The sequence below is a fragment of the Rosa rugosa genome, chromosome 1 (genome assembly GCF_958449725.1).
Source record: "Rosa rugosa chromosome 1, drRosRugo1.1, whole genome shotgun sequence".
Taxonomy (NCBI): domain Eukaryota; kingdom Viridiplantae; phylum Streptophyta; class Magnoliopsida; order Rosales; family Rosaceae; genus Rosa; species Rosa rugosa.
In genome coordinates this window covers 30,560,890-30,583,050 of record NC_084820.1, presented here as the reverse complement: position 1 = coordinate 30,583,050, position 22,161 = coordinate 30,560,890, and the positions used below count along the sequence as shown (strand labels likewise).

General features: G+C 38.7%; 1 protein-coding gene across 1 annotated transcript; it reads left to right on the top strand.

Annotated features, from left to right (window-relative positions):
* The first annotated feature begins 16,092 nt into the window (after positions 1-16,092).
* Positions 16,093-22,139, top strand: LOC133725956 (disease resistance protein RUN1-like). The gene is made up of 6 exons (XM_062153382.1): positions 16,093-17,339; positions 18,520-19,609; positions 19,709-19,987; positions 20,469-21,518; positions 21,658-22,029; positions 22,125-22,139. Exons 1-6 carry the CDS (start codon positions 16,624-16,626, stop codon positions 22,137-22,139), a joined length of 3,522 nt encoding a protein of 1,173 aa, XP_062009366.1. The 5' UTR covers positions 16,093-16,623.
* Positions 22,140-22,161: the final 22 nt, after the last annotated feature.

Below are 22,161 nucleotides of genomic sequence, written 5' to 3'. Positions count from 1 at the left end.
CTCTCTCTCTCCAGACGACGTCAGGTCTTTCTCCCCCTCCCTCCATCCTTCCAGCAGGTCGCCCACGATGCCGGCTCTCGCCATCGCCGCGCCGAAACTCGTCGTCGTGCTCTCCGCGGCCAGGCTCGACGCCAAGCCGACGGTCCTCATCGCTGAGAAGCTTGGCGAGGCCGGGTTTGACCTTCTGAAGGAATTGACGACCGCCAGTAGAATCGGGTACGTCTTCGATTTGCTTCTGTCTCTCTCGCCGGCGACTGATCATCACGGAAATCGCAACTTGATTGTATCTCCGGTCCCGGGCTGCAACCGGAGTCGTTGCAATCGGAGTCAAATCAGTGTGAAGGCAAATGGTCAACCGGAATTGTTGCAAAATGACTGGAATTGTGGGTAAAATCGTCAACCGGAGTCGAGAATATTGGGGGGCAATAGTCCTATTGGGGGGCAATAATGCGTCTTAATTGTTGTAAAGTCTCTATAATTGTGTTCAGTGATATTTTCCTTTGTGTTTAAAGACTGCTTCTAATGTGTTTTGGTATTTCTGATATATTATTGGGGGGCAATAATCTGTTTATTGCGGGGCAATAATATATTGGTTTTGTTATTTTTTGGAGGAATATGGGTGATCCTTTTGTTGTTAGGTGCATTTATTCTTGTTAAGAGGCCACCCGGGAGGCCTAGGGTGAAGCGGTTCAAGTGAAGTGGAGAGTGTGAAAAAAAAGCCAATTCGTTGTGGTCTTAAATTCACCAAGTATTGAATTTGAATACCTGTACTTTTGTAAACTAATTTAAAACCAAACTGAGTTACTTCTGACCATCTATAAAAAAATTATTGGGGGACAATAAACTGTTTATGACCCCCCAATAAACCTAATTATTTTGGTTAATGAATCTAGCAGCATTTTGTTGAAATGACCTGTAATAAATGAACCACAGTTAAGACATTATTGCGGGGCAATAATCTGTCTATTGCCTCCCAATAGACCACCCCAAAAATCACCAGTTTCTATCATTGACAGATTATTGTACTTTAATAAACTCAAAACAACATAAGACTTATCAAAACTCTAATTTCAGTGATTAATTAACCATAGTTAAGAAATTATTGGGGGGGCAATAATCTGTCTATTGCCCCCCAATAGACCACAGTTTTGACGTCGTCCGAGACCTGCAAGCGAAGCCCAGACCCGATTCCGGCGTGGAGCTTCGGAGCTTCCCGGACATCTGACAAACAAAACCGGCGAAGCCCAAACCCGATTCAAGCGTGGAGCTTCGGAGCTTCCCGGACATCTGACGAACAAAACCGGCGAAGCCCAGATCCGATTCCGGCGTGGAGAACTTCCCAGACATCTGACGAACAAAACCGGCGAAGCTCAGAGGGGTTGGGATCGTGGAGTTGGATGGCGTCATCCTCTGGTGGTCCGACGGTGGGACAGAGCGGCGGCGGTGGAGGCCGACATCGACGGTGGAGTGGTGGGCATGGTGGCTTAGAGAGAGAGAGAAAGAGAGCCTGAGATGAGGTTAGAGAAAGAGAGAGAGAGAAATCGATGAGGGGGAGGAGAGAGAGATATGAGTGTAATTTGTTAATTAAAATGAGGGCAATACTGTCAAACACTGTTAGATTGAGTAAATGAGGTTAAAAAACTCTTGGTGGAGTAAGTGGGCAATTTTTGGCCAAAAATTGGGTAAGTAGTCACGGCCCAAAAAAAAAAAAAGAGAGAGAGAGAAAAAAAAAAAACGTTACCCGGCCCAAAGTAAATACCCAACCCAAAGAAAAAAAAAAGCAGGCCCTGTGGCCCAGAAAAAAAAAAAAAAAAAAAAAAAGAACAAGGCCCATTGCTGAAAAGAGAGAGGAAGCGACCCAGTTTTCTCTCAAGCCCAAAAACATCGCTACGCACGCCTACATCAACACGCGAGTGCTAGAATTGTTTTATTTTCTCAAAACCAAGTTTGTTTTATTATTATTTTTTTGGCTGCCTTGTTTATATTCCATTTTTCATATATCTTATGCTATGTGTTATATATATATGGATTAAATACTTGTTACTCCTCGTACTTTTCCCTGAAAAACAGTTTGGTCCCTCGCCTTTTAAATTAAACTGAATAGTCCTTATTCTCTCAAATTCTCATATAACAAGTCCAAAATGATCCGAAATGACTATTATGCCCCTCATTTCCTATTTTTATTATTATTTTTATTTTTTTCTCTATTTTTTTAATTTTTCTCCCCTTTTTTTTTATATTTTCTCTCTCCCTCCCTCTCTCCCTCTCTCCTGGCTGCACGGTCTCTCTCTTTCTCCCTCGACCTCTCTTCTTCTTCTCTTCCTCTGCAACCACCGGAGAACACCAGCGCCGCCCTCTCCTCCGGCTCCCCCGCCTCCACCGCCGAGAAGCTCCAGAACGCCATCCGCCTCCTCGAGTCCTCACCTCCACCAACATAACTCACTGAACCCCAACATACACAGCCCAGCTCACCTTCGGGTCTCTTCCCCCTATCACACACTCACCACAAATCACACACTCCCAACCTATTCCAGGTTTCTGCACCCCCCCTACACAACCATCTCCCACCCCTTTTGCTTCCCACCCCCCTATGGGCTCAACTCCGCAGTTTCCACCGTTACCTCCACACTGCAACACCCACCCACCTCCCAACCTCCGCAGTTTTCCACCGTTACCTCCACACTGCAACACCCACCCACCCAGCTCCTCGGGACTGCTCCGCCGGTAACAGCCGTGGAAGGCTGTTGGACTGGGAATCAAAGCTCTCTGGTCGGTTCGTAGTTTCGTACTCGCCTCGAAATCTTCAATTATTCTGATATTATATTTGGAGGAGAGCTCGGATCGGGTGTGGCGGAGGGAGGACTGGAGGGAGTGGACGGAGGATCGGACGGTGGAGAGGGCGTGGTCGGCGTGCTGGAGGGAGGAGAGCTGGGGGAGGACCTTGGAGCGGAGCTGGGACTCGAGGAGGCGGATGGCGTTCTGGAGCTTCTCGGTGGTGGAGGCGGGGGAGCCGGAGGAGAGGGCGGCGCTGGTGTTCTTCGGTGGTTGCAGAGGAAGAGAAGAAGAAGAGAGGTCGAGGGAGAGAGAGAGAGACCGTGCGGCCAGGAGAGAGGGAGAGAGGGAGGGAGAGAGAAAATATAAAAAAAAAGGGGAGAAAAATTAAAAAAATAGAGAAAAAAATAAAAATAATAATAAAAATAGGAAATGAGGGGCATAATAGTCATTTCGGATCATTTTGGACTTGTTATATGAGAATTTGAGAGAATAAGGACTATTCAGTTTAATTTAAAAGGCGAGGGACCAAACTGTTTTTCAGGGAAAAGTACGAGGAGTAACAAGTATTTAATCCTATATATATATTCATGGAACCTAAAGCATGTGAATTTTATGTTTACTATTTTTAAGCATGCCTTATATTTTATTGTTTATGTTTTTATCATGAAATTTTGAGCATGTTTTATTTTATTTACGCTTATATAAGTATTCCTAAACATGAGGCGGTTCGTGAGTGTATATAGTTAAGAGCTATCATTACACATATTTGAGGGACTAGTGGTTTGAGTTCTACCACTGAAGAGCCTACTTGCATTTATGAAGATAATGCAGCTTGCATCGAACAGATGAAGATAGGTTATATCAAGGGTGATAATACAAAACACATATTGCCAAAGTTTTTCTACAATCAGCAACAATAAGCTCTCCTCAAGATTCAAGTGAATCAAGTAAGGTATGAGGAGAATGTGGCAGATTTGGTCACCAAATCATTGCCTACGGCCATATTTGAGAAACATGTGAAAAACATAGGAATGCGAAGACTTTCCAAGCTCCCTTGATTAATGTAAGGATCAGGGGGAGTCTAACACACACATGTCATCCTCAAATGTAATAGGTGCGTTGTGCTCTTTTTTTTCGACCAATGTGTATTTTTTTGTCCCACAAGGTTTTTATTGTTACTTGACAAGGTTTTTAGTGAGGCAACAATTCATGCACCATTTTATATTTGACTTGGCACAAGGGGGAGTGTTAAAGGAAAAACACATTATGTGCATTCGTCAAAGCAACTGGCGAGGAGGGAATCAAGGAATTATAATCACAACTCAATCAATATTTAGTATCATTATTGTAATTGATATTTCCGTTGTAATTCTATCCCTATATAAAGGGACTATGAAATGAAATGAGTAGACCAATTCCCATTCACTTTTACATAATTCTCTTATTTTTTGTTTACGATTGAGCAATTTTGTCTTTCTCAATTCAATGTTCTTTACGTTTATTGAAATATAGTTTTTTTGTCAGTTTTTTTTCTCTCTAGTTCTCGCATCTAATTTTTAAATTTTAGCTCTATTTCAATTGCAATATGGTTTTTTTTTTTGACTAGGTCAATTGGAATATGGTTGAAAGTTTCAAAGAATTAAACAAACAAAAAACTGAAATTTTCACATAGACAATGATACACTATAAGTTCTGTTGTCTTATTGACCTCAGAAGTTCCTTTTCTTTAGATTCTGCTGACTTAATTGACATTAGACAACAGCTAAACAAAGTGGTCTATTGTCTTTTCTGGTATTCAGATAATAGGTTCGATAGCTCTTGCTCTTGTCCAAATTTTCTTCAGACAACAGAATCTTGTTGTTGTCTGATACCCCCCATCAGACAACACTCACTCAGTCAACAGCAAAGAGGGTCATCAGACGACAACGAAAAACTGTCGTCTGATCATATTATTGGCGTAGTGAGAACCCAGTCTAATTTAAAATCCAGACTCTGTTTCTGTCCGCTTCTTTAGCTGAAGTCGTCACCTCGATTGCGCCATCTGTCACGTATTCTCAGTGTCGTCTATGTGATCATGCTACGTCTTATCCATCTAGTAGCTTATGGGGTATAGAATCGGCACACCAAAGCTTTGTTGCCATTGTGTGCTATAGTAGCAGTACATATATGTACTCTTACACGGTCCACGACTCCACGTTTGTCAATATAGAATTATAATAATAATAATCACATGGCACATTTTTTCTTTTAGTAATTAACCACATGGCACACAATTTTCTTAAGCAATTAACCACATGCCAGGGTAAAATAGGAAAGACCTGCAAAGAAAATTGTAAAAATATAAAATATAGAAGTGGGTGTGTGATTTACAATTTAGGGAGCGTAGATTTCACTCTCCTAATAAATATTGCCCACAGAAATGTGTTTCCCTTTAATATTTGTCAGAAACTTGGTGTTGTTTTATATGTTCATCTGATTCTTTGCATGTGTCAGTGACACTATCTTAACTTGTGCTAAATATGTGTTGTTGACAATACTGAGAATGAAACTGTTTAGAAGAATCTATTCATCTCTACAAGTTCACTCTTTACAAATTTAAGAACTGTGTTCCATAGTGTTAGTTTACTTCCATCAAGTTGGTTCTTATGGCTGTATATAAAACATGGCATTTTCTTATATTGACTTGATGTCACTTATCTATTTCATAATTCTCTGCTAGTCATTATAGGGTTTGGTTATTCAATAATATCCTCTTTTCATACAGTGACAGAAACTGTGATTACATTTATGTATTGCAAGTAGACCTTTTCATTTCTCAATTCTAATAACTCAACTTTTTGACATATATGCAAATTAAAAGAAGAATGTGAAATATGTATTTTACTTGTCCATGGTATGTGATAGTTATATTACAGTTGTTTCTAAGTGTTTGTTTTGCAAACATGTCTACGGAGGTTGATATTTGCTGGTTCTCCTTATTAATTTTTCTAACATGTTGGAACTTTTGGACTTCTCAGGATGATGCCCCAAGGCCTGGAGCACCTGGTTAAGGACTTCGACCTGCTGGAGATGGTGTTCCTGCTCGTACTTGAATGAGCATATGTAGCCTCTTATGTTATTGATGTTTCCCTTTAGCTACACAACTTGCTGGACCTGAGTTTTGTGTAGGAAGTCTTTTGTTATGGTTTTTGATGTTCAACTTTTTGAGGATTGAACTATTTTTTATGGTTATTTTGTTTCACTGATAATGCAACTTACATAGTTGATTATGATTTTGTTCCATGGTTTGTTTCCTTACCTTAATCCCAATTGAGCATCTAAACACTAATTAAATGCTCGTGTTTATTCCTACCCTGTGGGTAAAAAGTGAAATTGGCACGAGCTTAGGACTTTATTTTTCATCCCGAATGGTTATGTAGGTGATTGGTAATGAAGTTCTTTAGTTTCAGAAATAAAAATGTAATTTTCACAGCTTGATGCTACAAAATTTTTTTGCTCAACTGATTCATATTAGATCTTCTAATCAGAAATACAATGCTTATAGCTTGTGACTACAAATTTTTCTATGAACCTTATGAGAATAGTATGGTCAGACCCTCTATTTCTCAATTGTATTATCAATGTTCACTTCTAACTAACAAGGGTTTCAGAAAGTTCCAAATTTTGGTAGTCATAAAACTGTCAACCATTTCTATCAAATCCCCCATGAGAAATTTTCTGATGGAAAATCCAATTGTGTGGAACTTTCAGACTCCAAAGAGTTATTGCATAAGCTCACATTCTTGCCTGAGAGGGAAGACATTTCTTCTCTCATTGAGCATCAACTCCTCAATGCTTAGCATAATTAGATGCAGCTTAAACTGGCATGTGTTCTGGGAGTGAATTCATTTAGCACTGTACCACTGCTGTAGTTCTTGGACAATTCTAATGCATTCTGACATTGGACAGTTGGTCTTGAGTGCATTGGACTCGATATGTGACCTACTCACAGCATATCCCTCCTGCAAAAGAATATAACCGACTGGAGTATTAGGCTTTGGACCGAGACAAAATGTTATGGCTCGTATGATCCCATGATACTCCTGAACAACCCCAAACTCTAGCATGGACTGATATGAGCCTATTTAGCTAGCCCTAAAGAAATGGTAGAGTAATATGGGATTACCTTTTGAAGGGCAGACGCCACTGCTTTGAGTGCTGATGAATTTACTTTTGCACGGCTTGCTATCTGAGACAAATAAAGAGATAAGTCATCATCTATCACAAGATGATCGAACAGCGTATTCCATTGTTAAAGTTGACATGTCTGTAATGTAAGCAGCATCATGAAGAGGCCCCCTCCAGAGAGGACCAGAAACAACTAGTGACATAGAAAATCATTTGCAATTTCGAAAGTTGGTTTTTCTTGTGAATTCTCAACTAGAAAATCAAGCTCATATGGACATTACACAACAGGCATCTCGTCAGTATTTTAAAATCATCACCACAAAATTTACACAAAAGAACAAAGGAAATGCACTCATTCAAATTTGAGAATTCATATCACATTTTCTGCATTTATGGCATATGCCAAGAAAAAATGATAAATGCATCAAGGCATGTTTTGCAAGGAGGAATATGATTTTGACTGCAACAAGATGAATGGCTGTTAATATCTGAATCTAGATGGGAAATGTATTAGTGAACCTTCAAATGGATTAAGGGATACCAACCAATCTGTTAATTTTTAGCCTATGTTTGAACCGAATTACATCCAATTGCTTTTTACACCTTCCGGTTTATTTAAACTCATGGCAAAGCTAACCTAAACCCTCCCAAGTGAAACGGAAAATAAAAAATAAAAATCACCGAAAATCCTATAGCCAAGAGATGATGAAGGATGCGGAGATGATGACCGAGAATATTGAAGATTTGGTGATACGGTCAAGATATGGTTAACTTGCAATTTACGTTTGTGCATGTGGTATTGCAAAGCAAGCATGACACAAATAGTCATTTCTCATTCAATGGAGTTTAAAGCATGGTGAAGCAATAAGCACTACTAGAAAAGTGGGCTATAGCAACTATCTTTTATGCACCTATTGGATAATAGTGACAACCTTCCATACAAAGTCAAATTCGACGGGGATGTATGGAAGACCCATTACTGTATGGGACTCATGGGCTCACCGTTGGTTTCCAATGGTGAGTATGCATTTTTTTTTTATTAAAGATAAATGGGCTCACTTTTTTTACAATGGTGAGTATCATCATTATCTGTAATGAACTAATGATAAAAAGAAATTCAAAGCTTGAACCCAAAGGGCCGTCATACCCAAGACATGCCCTTTGGGTTTTGGCCTTCACAATGGATGCAGCGACCCAAGACATGAGGCAGTGACGACTACGAAGAAGCAGAAAATCTGTCGGACGAGGCAGATCGCTATTGATCCGATGGATGGCGAGTATAGGAGGTGCGTCTCCTAACTTTGCTTTTATTCTCATGATTTATAAGCTTTACTTTTTTCGCATGTTCATCTACAAAGAATGTTATTGAACCCTAATTTCAGATTGAAGGGTTTTTAAGGATTTGCTTTAATTTCAATTGTCGATTTTTAAGATTTAATGTTTCTAAATGCTTATTTGCCAATGATTCTGGTTTTTTACTATTTGATTCCTTGGATTATTTTGTCTCATATGGTTGGTACTTGGATTTTGTCTCATCTTATGGCTGGTTGCGCTTGTAATGATCATCAGGAAAGATTATTGGGGTTTTAGAAAGCACTTGAATAAGGTTGATGCTGCAGATGATGGAGATGTGCGCGCATCTGGTTAGTGTTACCCTCAAAGGGATGGGGGACGAATCAGAGGAGCAATTGAAGGTGCTGGAGGCGGAAGTGGAGGCCTTGAGGTCAAAGCCATCGCCTTAGGAAGCATTGGAGAGGGAGAAGAGTATGCTGGAAGAGGATGTGAGCAAGTTCCATGAGATGATTGAGAATCTCGACAAGAATGTGAAGAAAGTGCAGAAAGTTTTGTTGGGAAAGAGAAGGCATTGGAGGCCAAGAGGGAAGAGAAGAAGAGGATTTTACAGGAGAATGAGGAGTTGAAGAAGAGAGCCTAATCACGGAGTTTTAACAAGAGGGATGTGGAGAAAATGAAGAGCGAATTGCAGGCTGTGGAGAGGGACATTGGGGAAGCGGAGCTGCTAGGAATGTGTGGGAGAAGAAGGTTTAGGATTTGGATAACAAGCTCGGCCCACAGGTTAAGGAGTTGTTGGAGGCTTTAGCCATGGAGGAGGTTTGTCATCCCTCCTTATAATTTGATTTTTCAGTTTCCATTATATTTGCTTTGTTGTGTGGTTAGTTGATTATTATTATTTTTTTCTTATGATTAGCTTTGATGAAACATGCCATTGTAAGTTAATCCAATAGCTCTACTCATGCAGCTATTAAACTTATCATGTACCTTTTTTAGTGCTTTAAACTTGCTTGCTACATCCTCTGAATGTAAAGAAACCTCATTTAATTTGTACGCTATACAAATTGCTTTCTGTTCAAGGTTTACAGCGTACAATTCAAGAATTTTTTATCTCTCTCATGAAATTGGTATCTCTTTCGTCCTAGCAAGTTGAAACTATGTAATAGCTTTCAGTATGTATTGAATCCTAAGGGATCAACAGCTGCTGAGGTGACGGGGTCGCCAAAATGGCTTTCAGAATGACATTACGAACTTCTTGATCGGTTATTCAAAAATTAGTGACTAAGCAACTAAAAGCTATTTGACCACATATTACAATAATAAATATAGAAGCAACCGGAATTGTGATACCCTGTAAAGTCTAAATCCTTTCTAGAACTTTTACTGAACCTTTAGGCTGTGTTTGTTTCATGGGACTATTATGCCCCACCTTATTTCCTATAATAGTCTAGGACTCTTCTAACCTGGGATAGACTATGTTAATACATAACCCATGTTTGGTACTGCTTAGGACTAAAGAGCAGAATAGTCAAAATAGTCCTATCTCATGTTTGTTGGTGTATTGGACTAAAAGTTGGTAATTTGCAGAAAAAAAGTGAAGGACTTTCTGAGTTTGTGAGAAGAAAAGAAAACTGGAAGGTGAAAGCTGAAGACAATCACAAAATGGCAATGAAAATGTTCTAGCTTGTTCTTTGCCAAATTTCACATATAGCAAAATAATCATAGATTGAGAAGAGCACTAATAACATCCATAATTTCATAGATTAGTAAGCCACCACAATCTGCATACTTGTAGTTAGTTTTTACACATCGACAAGTCCACCGATTAATACAACACAGTGTGAGATACACTGATTTAACATTCCACATGCTAATAAAGTTCCATCTAGCAATTACAAAAATGAACTGAGCATGTGAATAAGGCTCTTTGATAGCCTGCCATCATAATCAACATGGTCCCAATTGTTGACAATCAACTGAGCATGTAGTTGCTTTCCAAGATGAGGCAACCAAATACCAGCACAAGCATATACAAGCGATATGAACGTCTTTCCATTTGGTCTTGTTTCATAGTTCCCATTCCATTCAAGGAATAACAATAGAGCTTCTCTATAAAATCCATTCCAAGCAAAGCCACCAATCATGGCTGTCCAAGAAACAACGTTCCTCTCAGGCATTTTCCGAAACAAAGCATACCGGCTCTTCATCCACATTGCTAGACCTGCAATAACCAGATATCATGCTAATCTAAGTAATCACATTCCTATCCAGCATCCCATCAAACAAAGCTCTCGCCTAATCCATTCTACAATGCTCCGCAATATTCAACATCGCCAACAGTCCTAAGTACTTTGATAATGGTACACAACAATTTCTCACATAGGCAATACAGGTCTTATATGTGCAAAACTACAATAAAGCAATCTAATCATTAGCTAAAGAAATATCCAACTGTATTTTGGACAATGAAAGACAGGATACAAACAAAGTAAAGATTTGACTAATGCATATCCCCTAACATCAGTATGTATTAATTGAAGGAGCTAGCAACCATTATCACACAGACAAGGGACGGAAAAAGAACGAAACAAAAAATTCTTTACAAACAAACCTGCACTTCAGCTGACCGCTTCGTCTTCAAAGTTAAACAATCCACAAGAGCACTCCATTTCCCACCAGAGTTATCAAGTGTCCCGAGCCTATAATATTGCTGCATTTGATGAACTGGAGCTAACATAACATGATTTTTCAATTACCAAATGGAAGAAAGAGAAGTGACCGACGACAAAAGAGAATCACAAAATAGAAGAGTGACATATATATACATGTTGTATGAGACAATGGGAAAGAAAATTGTCAGCAAAAAAACCCAACTAAAATGCGCAATGATGATGAACAAGTAAGTTACCAACTAAAAACCCAACTAAAAACTCAACCTCCCTGACTGCACATACCCGGACAACATAGCATTATAAGTTACCACATTTCTCTCCGGCATGATATCAAACAGCACCCGAGCCTCATCGACCCAACCGCCTCTCGAGTACTTAGTAACCAAACAAGTCCAACGAACAATGCTATCATGAACATCTCTGCTAGGCATTTTCTCAAGCAGGTGGCGTGCATCTTTAAACATACGTCGTCAGAGATTGTAAAGCAGCTCAAAAAACCCAGTCATGAAATTGATCAATTCTTAGCAAATCAAGCTACCCATACACCAAATCTTTAATCAATCAGAAAAAAAAAATTACAACCCATAAACAATTGTTAATAGAAAATCAATCCATAGTCTTTAATTTTACAAATCACAGTAGATACAGAAGAAGAAGAAGGTAGAGGGGGTCGAAGGGAAGAGTGAACAATGATCAAAGCAAAAGAAGGAGCATGAGAGAGGAAAGAAATTGAACCTGGACAAGAGTAGTTCAAGGAGGCTGAAGCGCGAAAGATAGTCGAGAGAGACGAGGCTGCGTTGTTTAAGCCTTCCTTCCACAGTCCGGTGATTTTTGGGGGGTCTGTGTAAGAAGGTGTGGAGCTGATGCGGGGACTCTCGTATCTCATTTAAATGAGTCCTTGTGTGTGCCAAACGTGGGATAAGTCTAATTTTATTACATAAGGTAGTCCAATCCTGTCCAGTCCCATGAAACAAACACAGCCTTATTTCTCTGTTTCCCTGGAATTCTCAGTTGCCAAAACCTGAAATAATTTTTTAGGATGCTGGTTTCCAATATAATAACTTAAACTTGCTGCAGATGTTGGGGATGTGCGCGCGTCTGGTTAGTGTTGCTGTCATAAACGGTATTAATACTTCTTTTTTCTTTTCTTTTCTTGTTTTCTTTCAATTTTACGATTTCTATTGAGCTTTTTAGTGTACATATATAGCTTGCAATATGTGTTTTGAGTGTTGTAGTATTTCACTTGGATCGAGTTCCATCAAAATTCTGAATGCATCCTAAAGATAATGTAGTGAACTCTTCATTCAATGTGGAGTTGCTGATTCTCTTCCTTTTCATTGTTACTTTTATGATTTTGACAAGCATGTTAAGATAAGATGAAGAATAATGCTAGGTGAACCCAAGCTAGAGATGTTTCAAAAATGATCTTGTAATTTGTAACTTGTTCAGTTATCTAGATGATAATTGGTGGTTAATTTAAATCCCCCTGTTCCTTTCATGATATCTTATTTCACTTTGTAATTAAGTTGTAACTGTTTCTGACAACAGAGCATAGGCATGTTGCACATATTTTACTTCACTCAGTAAGAGGAGCCACATAATACTCCCACAGGTAATTTCTTTATCCTGGTACATGATGATCAGATGATGTGATTGATGGAGTTAGTAATTCTGTTTTTCTTTTATTCTATAACTTTTGTGATGAAAGAAAAATGGTAATGTTTGATCCCTATTAGGTGATATGTTTGCATGGCTACTTTTAGATAAAAAGAGTTGCCCATACAGGGAAAATGCTAAAGGAAAGTTGTAAATCTGTCACATTTGTAAGTAATCAAAACTATGGACTACTACTTGTGTCGATCATTCTTAGTGTAACTTGTTTGCTGGCTTTGTTGGTACGATTGGAATCTATTTCTTATTTTCAATCTGTAGGATATATCCTTTGGTTCCTAGTATTTCATTCGAATTGATTTATACTGTTTTTTTTTTTTTCATTTTTTATAACTGGCACTCAGCTGATGATCTTTTTCCCAAATTGCGCTTTCTTTGACAATTAGTTTTGATCTTTCATCAATTGATCAGAGAAGTTCGCCAAGAGACATAAATTCAAAGTGTTAGAAGGCTACCCAGGATGGAACGAATTGAAGGCCACCCAGGATGAAATAGTGGCTGTTATGATTTATGAAGGCTGCCTTGGATTTTACTTTTTGGCCACAAGAGTGATCGTTGACAAAAACAATTTATCTTAATTATAAATTTTCATATTTTTTTTTTTTGGTTAAAATATTGGTTGTCACATTTGTTCAAGTTGGTGTGTATCTATTAAAATAAGGGTTATTATCACAAATGGTACCTAAACTATACCTCAATCTTATCGATGATACCTGAACTTCAATTTTGATCACAACCAGTACCCGAACTTTTCGATTCCATTTTAAATGGTACCTAGAGCCACCTCCGGTCACTATTCTGACTAAAAACGGCATGGGAGGCGATCATAGTGATGATTTCAAGGATTGCAATCATATATATATAGTGATGATTTTTTGGTAATAGACTTGCCTTGAACTTGTTTTTTTTTTTTTTTTTTTGGATTTGGCTTTTTCGGCCGGAATAGTGACCGAAGGTGGCCTTAGGTACCATTTAAAATGAAATCGAAAAGTTCGGGTACCGGTTGTGATCAAAATTGAAGTTCAGGTACCATCGATAAAATAGAAGATAAGTTCAGGTACCATTTGTGATAATAACCCTTAAAATAATAATCGAATGAAGTCTCCAATTGCACGTCTGATTTTGCTATCCCACAATTGGAAACCCACCATTAAGTTTTTTTTTTTTTGAGGAAAAGGGAATTTTATTAATGAATACGATTCAAATCGTACATGAGGGCATCCAGTAAGAAGGCTGGAGCATTAACAAACCATTCATGGTTTACATTGGACTCAAAACCATAACTAGCTAACCTATGAGCTACTGTATTGGCCTGCCGAGATACAAACCGAAGGCTGATACCTGCGTGGACATTTAACAAGTCTTTCACTTTTGCAACGAGAACACGGAGTGGGGATAAATCAGCCACTTCACTGTGAATAGCGCCCACTGCTACTTGGCAGTCACTCTCAACCACAGCAGGCACGGATGTAGGGGTGGGCTGAGGTGTGCTGCAGCACACCCCAACATTTTGGGGGGAAAATATTATTATATATATGTATGATTAAGATAAGTTGTGTAGTCTGCAAATAACAAGTAGACAACTATACAAATAAAACTTTTTTCCTCTCTCTCCTCTTTTTCAGTTATGTCTCCTCCTCTCTCTACCCGGTTTTGCATTTCTCATACTCAACTCTCTCTAATTCTCTTTGCACATCATTATTATAGGGGTCAGTCTCTCTTCTTTCCTGCACTCATTCTCATTCTCTCAACCTTGCGAAGGAATTACACTTTAACTCTCTTCTATAATGAAATTTTTGACTCAATTAGAATGTAATTTATGTTAGAATTTGAGTATTTATCGATTTCTTGATGTAAGTAATTAAATCTATTGATCCCTAAAAATTTAGCCCACCTCAAATTTAATTCCTGGTTCCGTGCCTGAACCACAGCACTAGTGACACCCATAGAGTGTAAAAGTTGCAAACCATGCTTGAGGGCCACCAGCTCGGACTGCAGAGCTGAACTTACAAATTCCACCCTATGCGCAAAAGCAGCCAGGAAATGCCCTTGTGCATCCCGGAGAACTCCTCCCGTACCCCCGTATGGAACATTGGGTAAAAAGGCTCCGTCGACGTTCATTTTCAAAATAGTCCCCCCAGGAGGATCCCACTGGTGTCGGACCTTCTGTCGACCTCGAACCGGACTCACGGTCAGATTAGCTTGAAGGTACTCCTCGTACCATGCAAGAGCAGATGCCACTAGACCTGAACTAGATTGGGTCTGGTTCCTCCATAGAGTAGCATTCCTGTTGTTCCATAGACTCCATAGAAGAATGAGCATCTTGTCAAAGAGAGGTGAAGTCAAAGAATTGGCTCGCTCCAATAACCATTCCTTCCATGGCAAACTGGCAGAAGAGAGAGAAAAGGGAGGACTATACCATATACTGCGAGCAACGGGACACTCACAAAACAGATGGTTAATAGTTTCAGTAGCCTGAGAGCACACAACGCAGTGTAACTCGCCTGTGTACCCCTTCTTTGTCAATGCCATTCGAGTGGGAAGAAGGTTATGAGCAGCCCTCCAGCCAAATATAGCCACCTTATTGGGAACTTTGGCCTTCCACAAGGCCTTCCAAAGCTGAGCATAGGGATCCCCATTTGATGACGCAGCAAAGACATTGCCAATGGTGGTCTCCCGGGCAACCAAATAAGCAGGCTTGACTGAGAAATAGCCCTTCTTGTCCAACTTCCAAGCAATCTTGTCGGACAGAAAATTCCTACTAAGGGGAATTGATAATACTTGCATGGCAACCTCTACGTCAAAACATGCATGAACAGCCACCTGATCCCATGTCCCAGTGCTAGTATCAATTAAATCCGAAACAAGTTCAAAAGTAGTGTCCTGTGGTCTAAATATGGAATGAGAGGCAACATTAGGGATCCATTCATCATCCCAGATTTTAACAGAAACTCCATCGCCAATCCTCCAAAATAATCCAGTTTGAAGAACTGGTCTGGCTTCCATAATACTTCTCCAAGAAAATGACGGTCTATCTCCCATATTAGCCGTGAGAAAAGTTCCATTAGGGTAATATACAGCTTTGAGGAAACCCACCATTAAGTTGGATGGTAAGTTTCTTGAGTAATTGTCGCGGCTTCAAAAGCAACAATTAAGTTAATACAGGCTAAACTGTGGCTATTGCTCATCTGCGCCAAACAAAGGTGTGTATTAGGCCAATTGACACCATTCAAAATGGTGTGGTTTGCCCACTTTTGTAGTAGTGAAGAAGGGCTTATTGACTTTCTTTTATTGTAATCAGTTTAGGTAGGATTCATGTAGTGTGAATCCTTCTTTTCCTTTGTAGTGTGAATCCTCTTAGTCTTCTTTCTCTTTTCTTTGTCTATATATTTTCTCATTCATGTAAAGATTCCAACACAATTCAATACGTACAAAGAAAAATTGCACCATCCGTTTGTGTTTTTCTACAGAGAAGACTACAAATTCTTCGAACCTTATCCCCTCGCTGGACTTCTTCTCCATAAAATGCCTCTATGGTGACAAATCCATTCACAGTTTCATCTTGGCTTCCTATATGGGTTGACTGACGGACCTTTCTGGTGTTTAAAAGTCTTGGTGGCTTCCAGACTGCTCCATTTCTTCATTCCAGATTTCCAGCCACAAAGCCTCTCAAAGTTTCTTCCTGTTAATTATTCTTTTCAAGTTGCGAATCTCAGTAGCCCAAACGTACTGTTGTTCCTCCGATTTCTTCTCTTTCTTCTTTCTTTTCCTCTGGTTTTTTTTTTTCATCTTCTTTCTTCTACTCCAGATCAAACCTCGAACTAGCCGGCTTTCATAGTGGGTTTGCCTGCTGTTCAACCCGGTTACCGACTGGTCAGTATACGGAATATGTCGGATCAGTAACGGTTTCAGAAATGGATGCCGACAAAGTTCAGTTTGGTAGATGGTTTAGAATAAAAAGCCTCAGTTCAGTGCCGAGGCCAGCCCTTTATCTTACTTCTTTCCATTCTTAGGCTTTGCACAGTGTTATTCCCGTTCGAAGTAAGTGATGGCCTACCCACTCCGCTTTCTCCTCCTTTCTTCAATTTGCCCTCTAGTTTTCTTCTCTGGTTTGTTTCTCTTTAGCTTTATCTCTTTAGGGTTGTACCTGTTGTTTTTCTTCTCCACTGTGTGTATTTGCTGCTGCCTTTTGGCTTTGAATCTTTGCCATAAACAGAGACCAGCAACACTACAGGTCCACACTTCTTCAGTTACCACCAATACAGAAATAATTCCTTCTTCTCCTCCTCCTCCTCCTCCACCATCTGGTAAATTCACGTACGATGTGTTCCTCAGTTTCAGTGGTACAGATACCCGCAAAAATTTCACAGACCATCTTTATACTGCTCTCAAACAGAATGGTATATTCACTTTTAGAGATGATGAAGAACTCGAGAGGGGGAAATCGATTGGTCCAAATCTCTTGAAAGCAATCGAGGAATCAAGATATGTGATTGCTGTTTTCTCACGAAACTACGCCGATTCTGCATGGTGTTTGGATGAGATTGCCAAGGTCGCCGATTGCATGAAAGCCATGGGACAAAAAGTCCTCCCAGTGTTCTATGATGTTGATCCAAATGAGGTACGAAGACAAACAGGGGATCACTTTGGGAAAGCATTTGAGAAGCATCAAAAGCGGTATAAAGCGGAACCAAACAAAGTAAAGAGGTGGAAAGACGCTCTTTTTCAACTAGGCAATCTCTCTGGATGGCATCTGCAAGATGGGTAAGCTTTTCATATATGCAGGGACGTAACCAAGAATTGAAAATGGGTTTGGCTAATTTTAGTCAGGACGGATTCAGGATGTCAAGTTCAGGTTGGCTAGAACAATAAAAAAGTTTTTCCTGCTAAGATCAACTCCAACAGCTTCCCTATAATTTTTGTATTATAAGGAAGTAAAGTTAAATCTCTTTTCCTTCTCCAACTCCAATAGATTCTCTATTTTATAGCAATCTCTAAACTGTCCATAATCATTCCTTAAAATTTTAGAGATCGCTGTAAATTTAGGAAATTTGGTTTTTTTTCTCCTTACTATCCCTAAAATGGGGATAGTTATAGGAATCTGTTGGAGCAAAAGAGGCTCATTTTTCCCTAAAATATAGTAATATCAAAATATAGGAAAGCTGTTGGAGTTGTTCTAAAAACATATAAATTTTAAAAAATAATTGAGTTTATTTTTAATATCTATGTGATACACATTTTATCGATTAACAATAATTGTACCAACTATAAATAATTGAATTTAGAGAAATATAGCTCATTTACTATACTCAATTCCATCATGAAAAAGAATAGAAAAAGCTAGAAATATTTTGATATTAAAATTAGTAAAAAAGAATAGACTTAGAAAAGAAAATGAAAATTAGTAATCAAAAATGAAAATTAGTAAAAGAAGAAAGAAAGAAAAGGGAAAGAAGAAGAAGAAGAAGAAACCTATTCTATTATCTGTGTTAAACCAAAGCTTTAACCAACTGGTCTATGAGAAACTCATGCAAGTATTGTACATTTCATGGTATATAAACATTTTTGAAGGAAATTTGGGTTAGGCTGCAGCCCAAGTAGCATTCTATATGGCTACGTCCCTGTTTCCAGATATCTATACTACAATTGATAATTTATTAGATAAACCTTTTTATTACGTTAGTTGTGATTTCTTATGAATATAATTGAGAATTCGTTAATCAAAAGCAGAGCTAGACCGTATTACATCTGTCTCAAAAACTATAAAGGTGCCAAGAAACCTTGGTCTAGAACAAAATCAAATTAAATTTCTAATTCTTCTAATTAGAAATTCAGAATGAAGAAATAGATTGGCATTATGTAATGTTCCACTATCTTTATCTAATTGTAACTTTATATCTTGTACATAATATATGGTGAGAATGATTATTTCATTACTTTACAGGTACGAATCCAAAGTTATTCAAGAAATTGTTGAAAATATTTTCACGGAGTTAAATCAAATAATCTCAATATCTGAGGGTTTAGTTGGGATGGATTCTCACCTGAATGTAATGCTTTCGTACTTGGACATTGGGTGTCCCAATGTTCGTATCATAGGGATTTGTGGCATGGGTGGTATCGGTAAGACAACAATTGCACAAGTGGTTTTTGAAAGGTTACAAGCTCATTTTGAAGGTTGCAGCTTTCTTGAGAATGTTAGAGAGGTAACTGAAAAGCAAGGTGCAGTTCATTTACAAGAGAAACTTCTTTTGAATTTGCTGAAATGTAGTGTAAATGTACAGAACACTAAAATGGGAAAAAATATAATGAGGCAGAGACTGCGTACTAAAATGGTTCTTATCATTCTTGACGATGTGGACCAAGAAGAACAATTAGAAGCATTGTGTGATAGGGAATCGTTTGGTCCAGGGAGTAGAATCATCATAACTTCTAGAGATGAACATTTGCTCAGTGCAGTTGAAGGAGATAAAATATATAAGGTGAATCCACTAACTGATGCTGAAGCTCTTCAGCTTTTCAGTATGAAAGCCTTCAAGAAAGACCAGCAGGTTGGAGAAGAAATTCTGAAGCTTTCCAAAGAATTTTTGAAATATGCTAATGGCCTTCCACTAGCTATTAAAGTTTTGGGTTCTTCTGTTAAGGGTAGAAGTGTAGGGTTATGGTTAAGTGCATTGGATGGACTTAAAGAAAATCCTGAAAAAAAAATTATTAATGTTCTCAAAGTCAGTTTTAATGGATTAAAACCAAGACAAAAGAAGATTTTTTTGGACATTGCATGTTTCTTTAAAGGGGAGAGCATAGATCGTGTAAGAAGAATATTACAAGGTAGTGATGCCCACTGTCCGGACTTTGATGTACAAGTTCTCCTGGACAAATCTCTGGTAACTATATTTGGAAGAGAATTGGGGATGCATGACTTGGTACAAGAATTGGGTTGGGAAATTGTTCGTCAAGAATGTCGTGAAGAGCCTGGAAAACGTAGCAGGTTGTGGCTTGCCAATGAAATCATCCATGTACTTGGTCGGAATAGGGTAATGAAACAGCTGAGTGCTGAAACTCATCTATTTTTTAATTATTTTTTATTATGGTCTATCTTGTGCAATAACTAATTCTTTGTTCTTTGTTATTAGGCGACGAGTGCAGTTCAAAGCATATTCCTCGAAGGTCCAATAGAAGAGGATGTTGTTCACTCAATTGATAATGCCTTCTCAAATATGGACAGATTGAGATTGCTCAAGATTAGGAATGTAAAGTTTTCCAGAAACATCAGATATCTTTCTAATGAGTTACAGTATCTTGAATGGCATGAGTGTCCTTTGGATTCTTTCCCGTCAGACTTTCAGCCGGAGAAACTTGTTGAAGTTCACATGCATTTTAGCCGCATCAAACAACTATGGAAGGGGAAAAAAGTAAGATCACAATTAATTTTATGCATGTTCATAAAGCGGATCATTTATGGGAAATTCTACTGTGTTAATCTATGACATGCATACAATTGCCTTAAAGTGGTAAAATTGGTCCTCAAAATAGAAATACTAGTCCTCAAAGCGGTAACATGAGTTCTCAAAGTGGTAAAAATATTTGATGTATGAGAAATATTAATATATCATAGTCTTATCCCGCATTTATTAGGAAAGATGAAGTAGTTTTTTTTTTTTTTGGGCATTGATGAAGTAGCTTTTTTGAAAACATATATAAGGTCCCTGGTCGTTCTCAGTTTCAGACATCCATAAAAATTATTTTGGCATTCTGCCATTCTCATACTAAGATTGGACATTACTCTCACGTCAACCTTTCTGTAATTCTACTAATTTCTGTAATTTGGAATCATAAAGGAATGTGTAATTAATCTTTTGAATCACGTGATTATGATCTTTCGTATTATACCAGGGATGGAGCATGCTACGGCTTATAAATCTGAGTGGTTCACCATACTTGAGGTCGACTCCAGACTTCACGGAGGTTCCTGATCTTGAAAACTTAGTGCTTCAAGATTGCACAAGTTTGGTGGAGATTCACCCGTCTCTTGGATTTCTGAAGAAACTTGTCTCTTTGAATATGAGAAATTGCAAGTCTATTAAGAGCATTCCACCTTTCATTACCTTGGAATCCCTTCAAATATTGAGGCTTTCACTCTGTTCAGGACTGAAGAAGTGTCCAGAAATTGAAGGAAATATGAAAATCTTGGTGAAGCTTCATTTGGATGGGACCAGCATTAAGGATTTGCCTCCATCAATTGAAAGATTCACTGGTCTAACCATGTTGGATCTGACAGGTTGCTCCGAAATTGATGAGATACCTGAGAATCTGAATGGTATGAAATGTCTGGAGATGCTTTCCATTGGTGGAACTTCCATGAGGGAGTTATCCTTTATTGGAGGCATGAAGAATCTACAGTATCTATCCTGCCGAGGATGTAAACGTCTAGTTTCAAAATCATGCAAAGTTCTGGCTTCGTTATCCAATTTGATACAGCTAGACTTGAGTTATTGCAGTCTGATGGATGGAGCAATTGTCAATGATTTTAGCAGCCTAATCTCTTTAAGATTGTTAGATTTAAGTGGTAATTGCTTTGTGCGGTTACCTGAAAGTATCTCTCAACTCTCAAAGCTCGAGACTCTGACCTTGAGTCATTGCAGACAGCTTCAATTGCTTCCCAAGAAGCTTCCGTTAAGTCTTGAAGACTTGTTTGCACAAGATTGTACTTCACTGACGGATTATCCAAATCAAATCAAAGTATTACATTCATCGGAGTCGAGAGTGACTGTGGTCAATTCCTTCGATTCTTCAACATTTGAAGTCTCAGAAAGTTCCACAATATTCGGTTTTTTAAGAAATCAGGGAGAATCTATGAACCTGTGTCTGAAATTTAATCATATAAAGGGGAAACAAATTGATCATTCGCCAGTGAGAAATCTAGCGCTTCTAAAAGACATTGAAGTATCTTCTCTCTCTCTCTCTCTCTCTCTCTCTCACACACACACACACACACACACACACACACATAACAAAAACAGAGCATATATCTATCCTTTTTCTCAACTACTAGTTAATGGTGCTTTTGTGATCTACGTTGCAGATGTCTTCCCAGTCAAAATTTCTTGGCATACATCTTAAAGATGAAATTCCAGAGTGGTTCAGCACTATATCTACCAGAAATCACATATCAATCTCGATACCTCAAAATCTGGCTGATGATAACCAGTGGAAGGGATTTGCCACGTGTGCTATATTCTCAGTCAAGGGGCATACTGCTCTCTCCTTTATTGAATCGGATCCTGATTTTTCTAATTACTCGTATCAAATGACATTGGAAACTGATGTTGTGCGTCTGAAACCATATGTGTTGGAACTGGAATTAGGCCCCTTTGGATCAAGTTCTCATCTGCGTATGATTTTCTTTATATCTCGTTCGAAGGTTCCACAGTGGGGTTTAAATAAATCAACTGTGGTGAGGGCTATATTTGAAACCACCAATCCATCCATGGTGGTCCAAAAATGTGGAATTCGTCTAGTCTATGAGCAAGATGCTGGATGGTATTCCAGATTAATATTCAATGAGTGGGATGATCCGATTTACCGC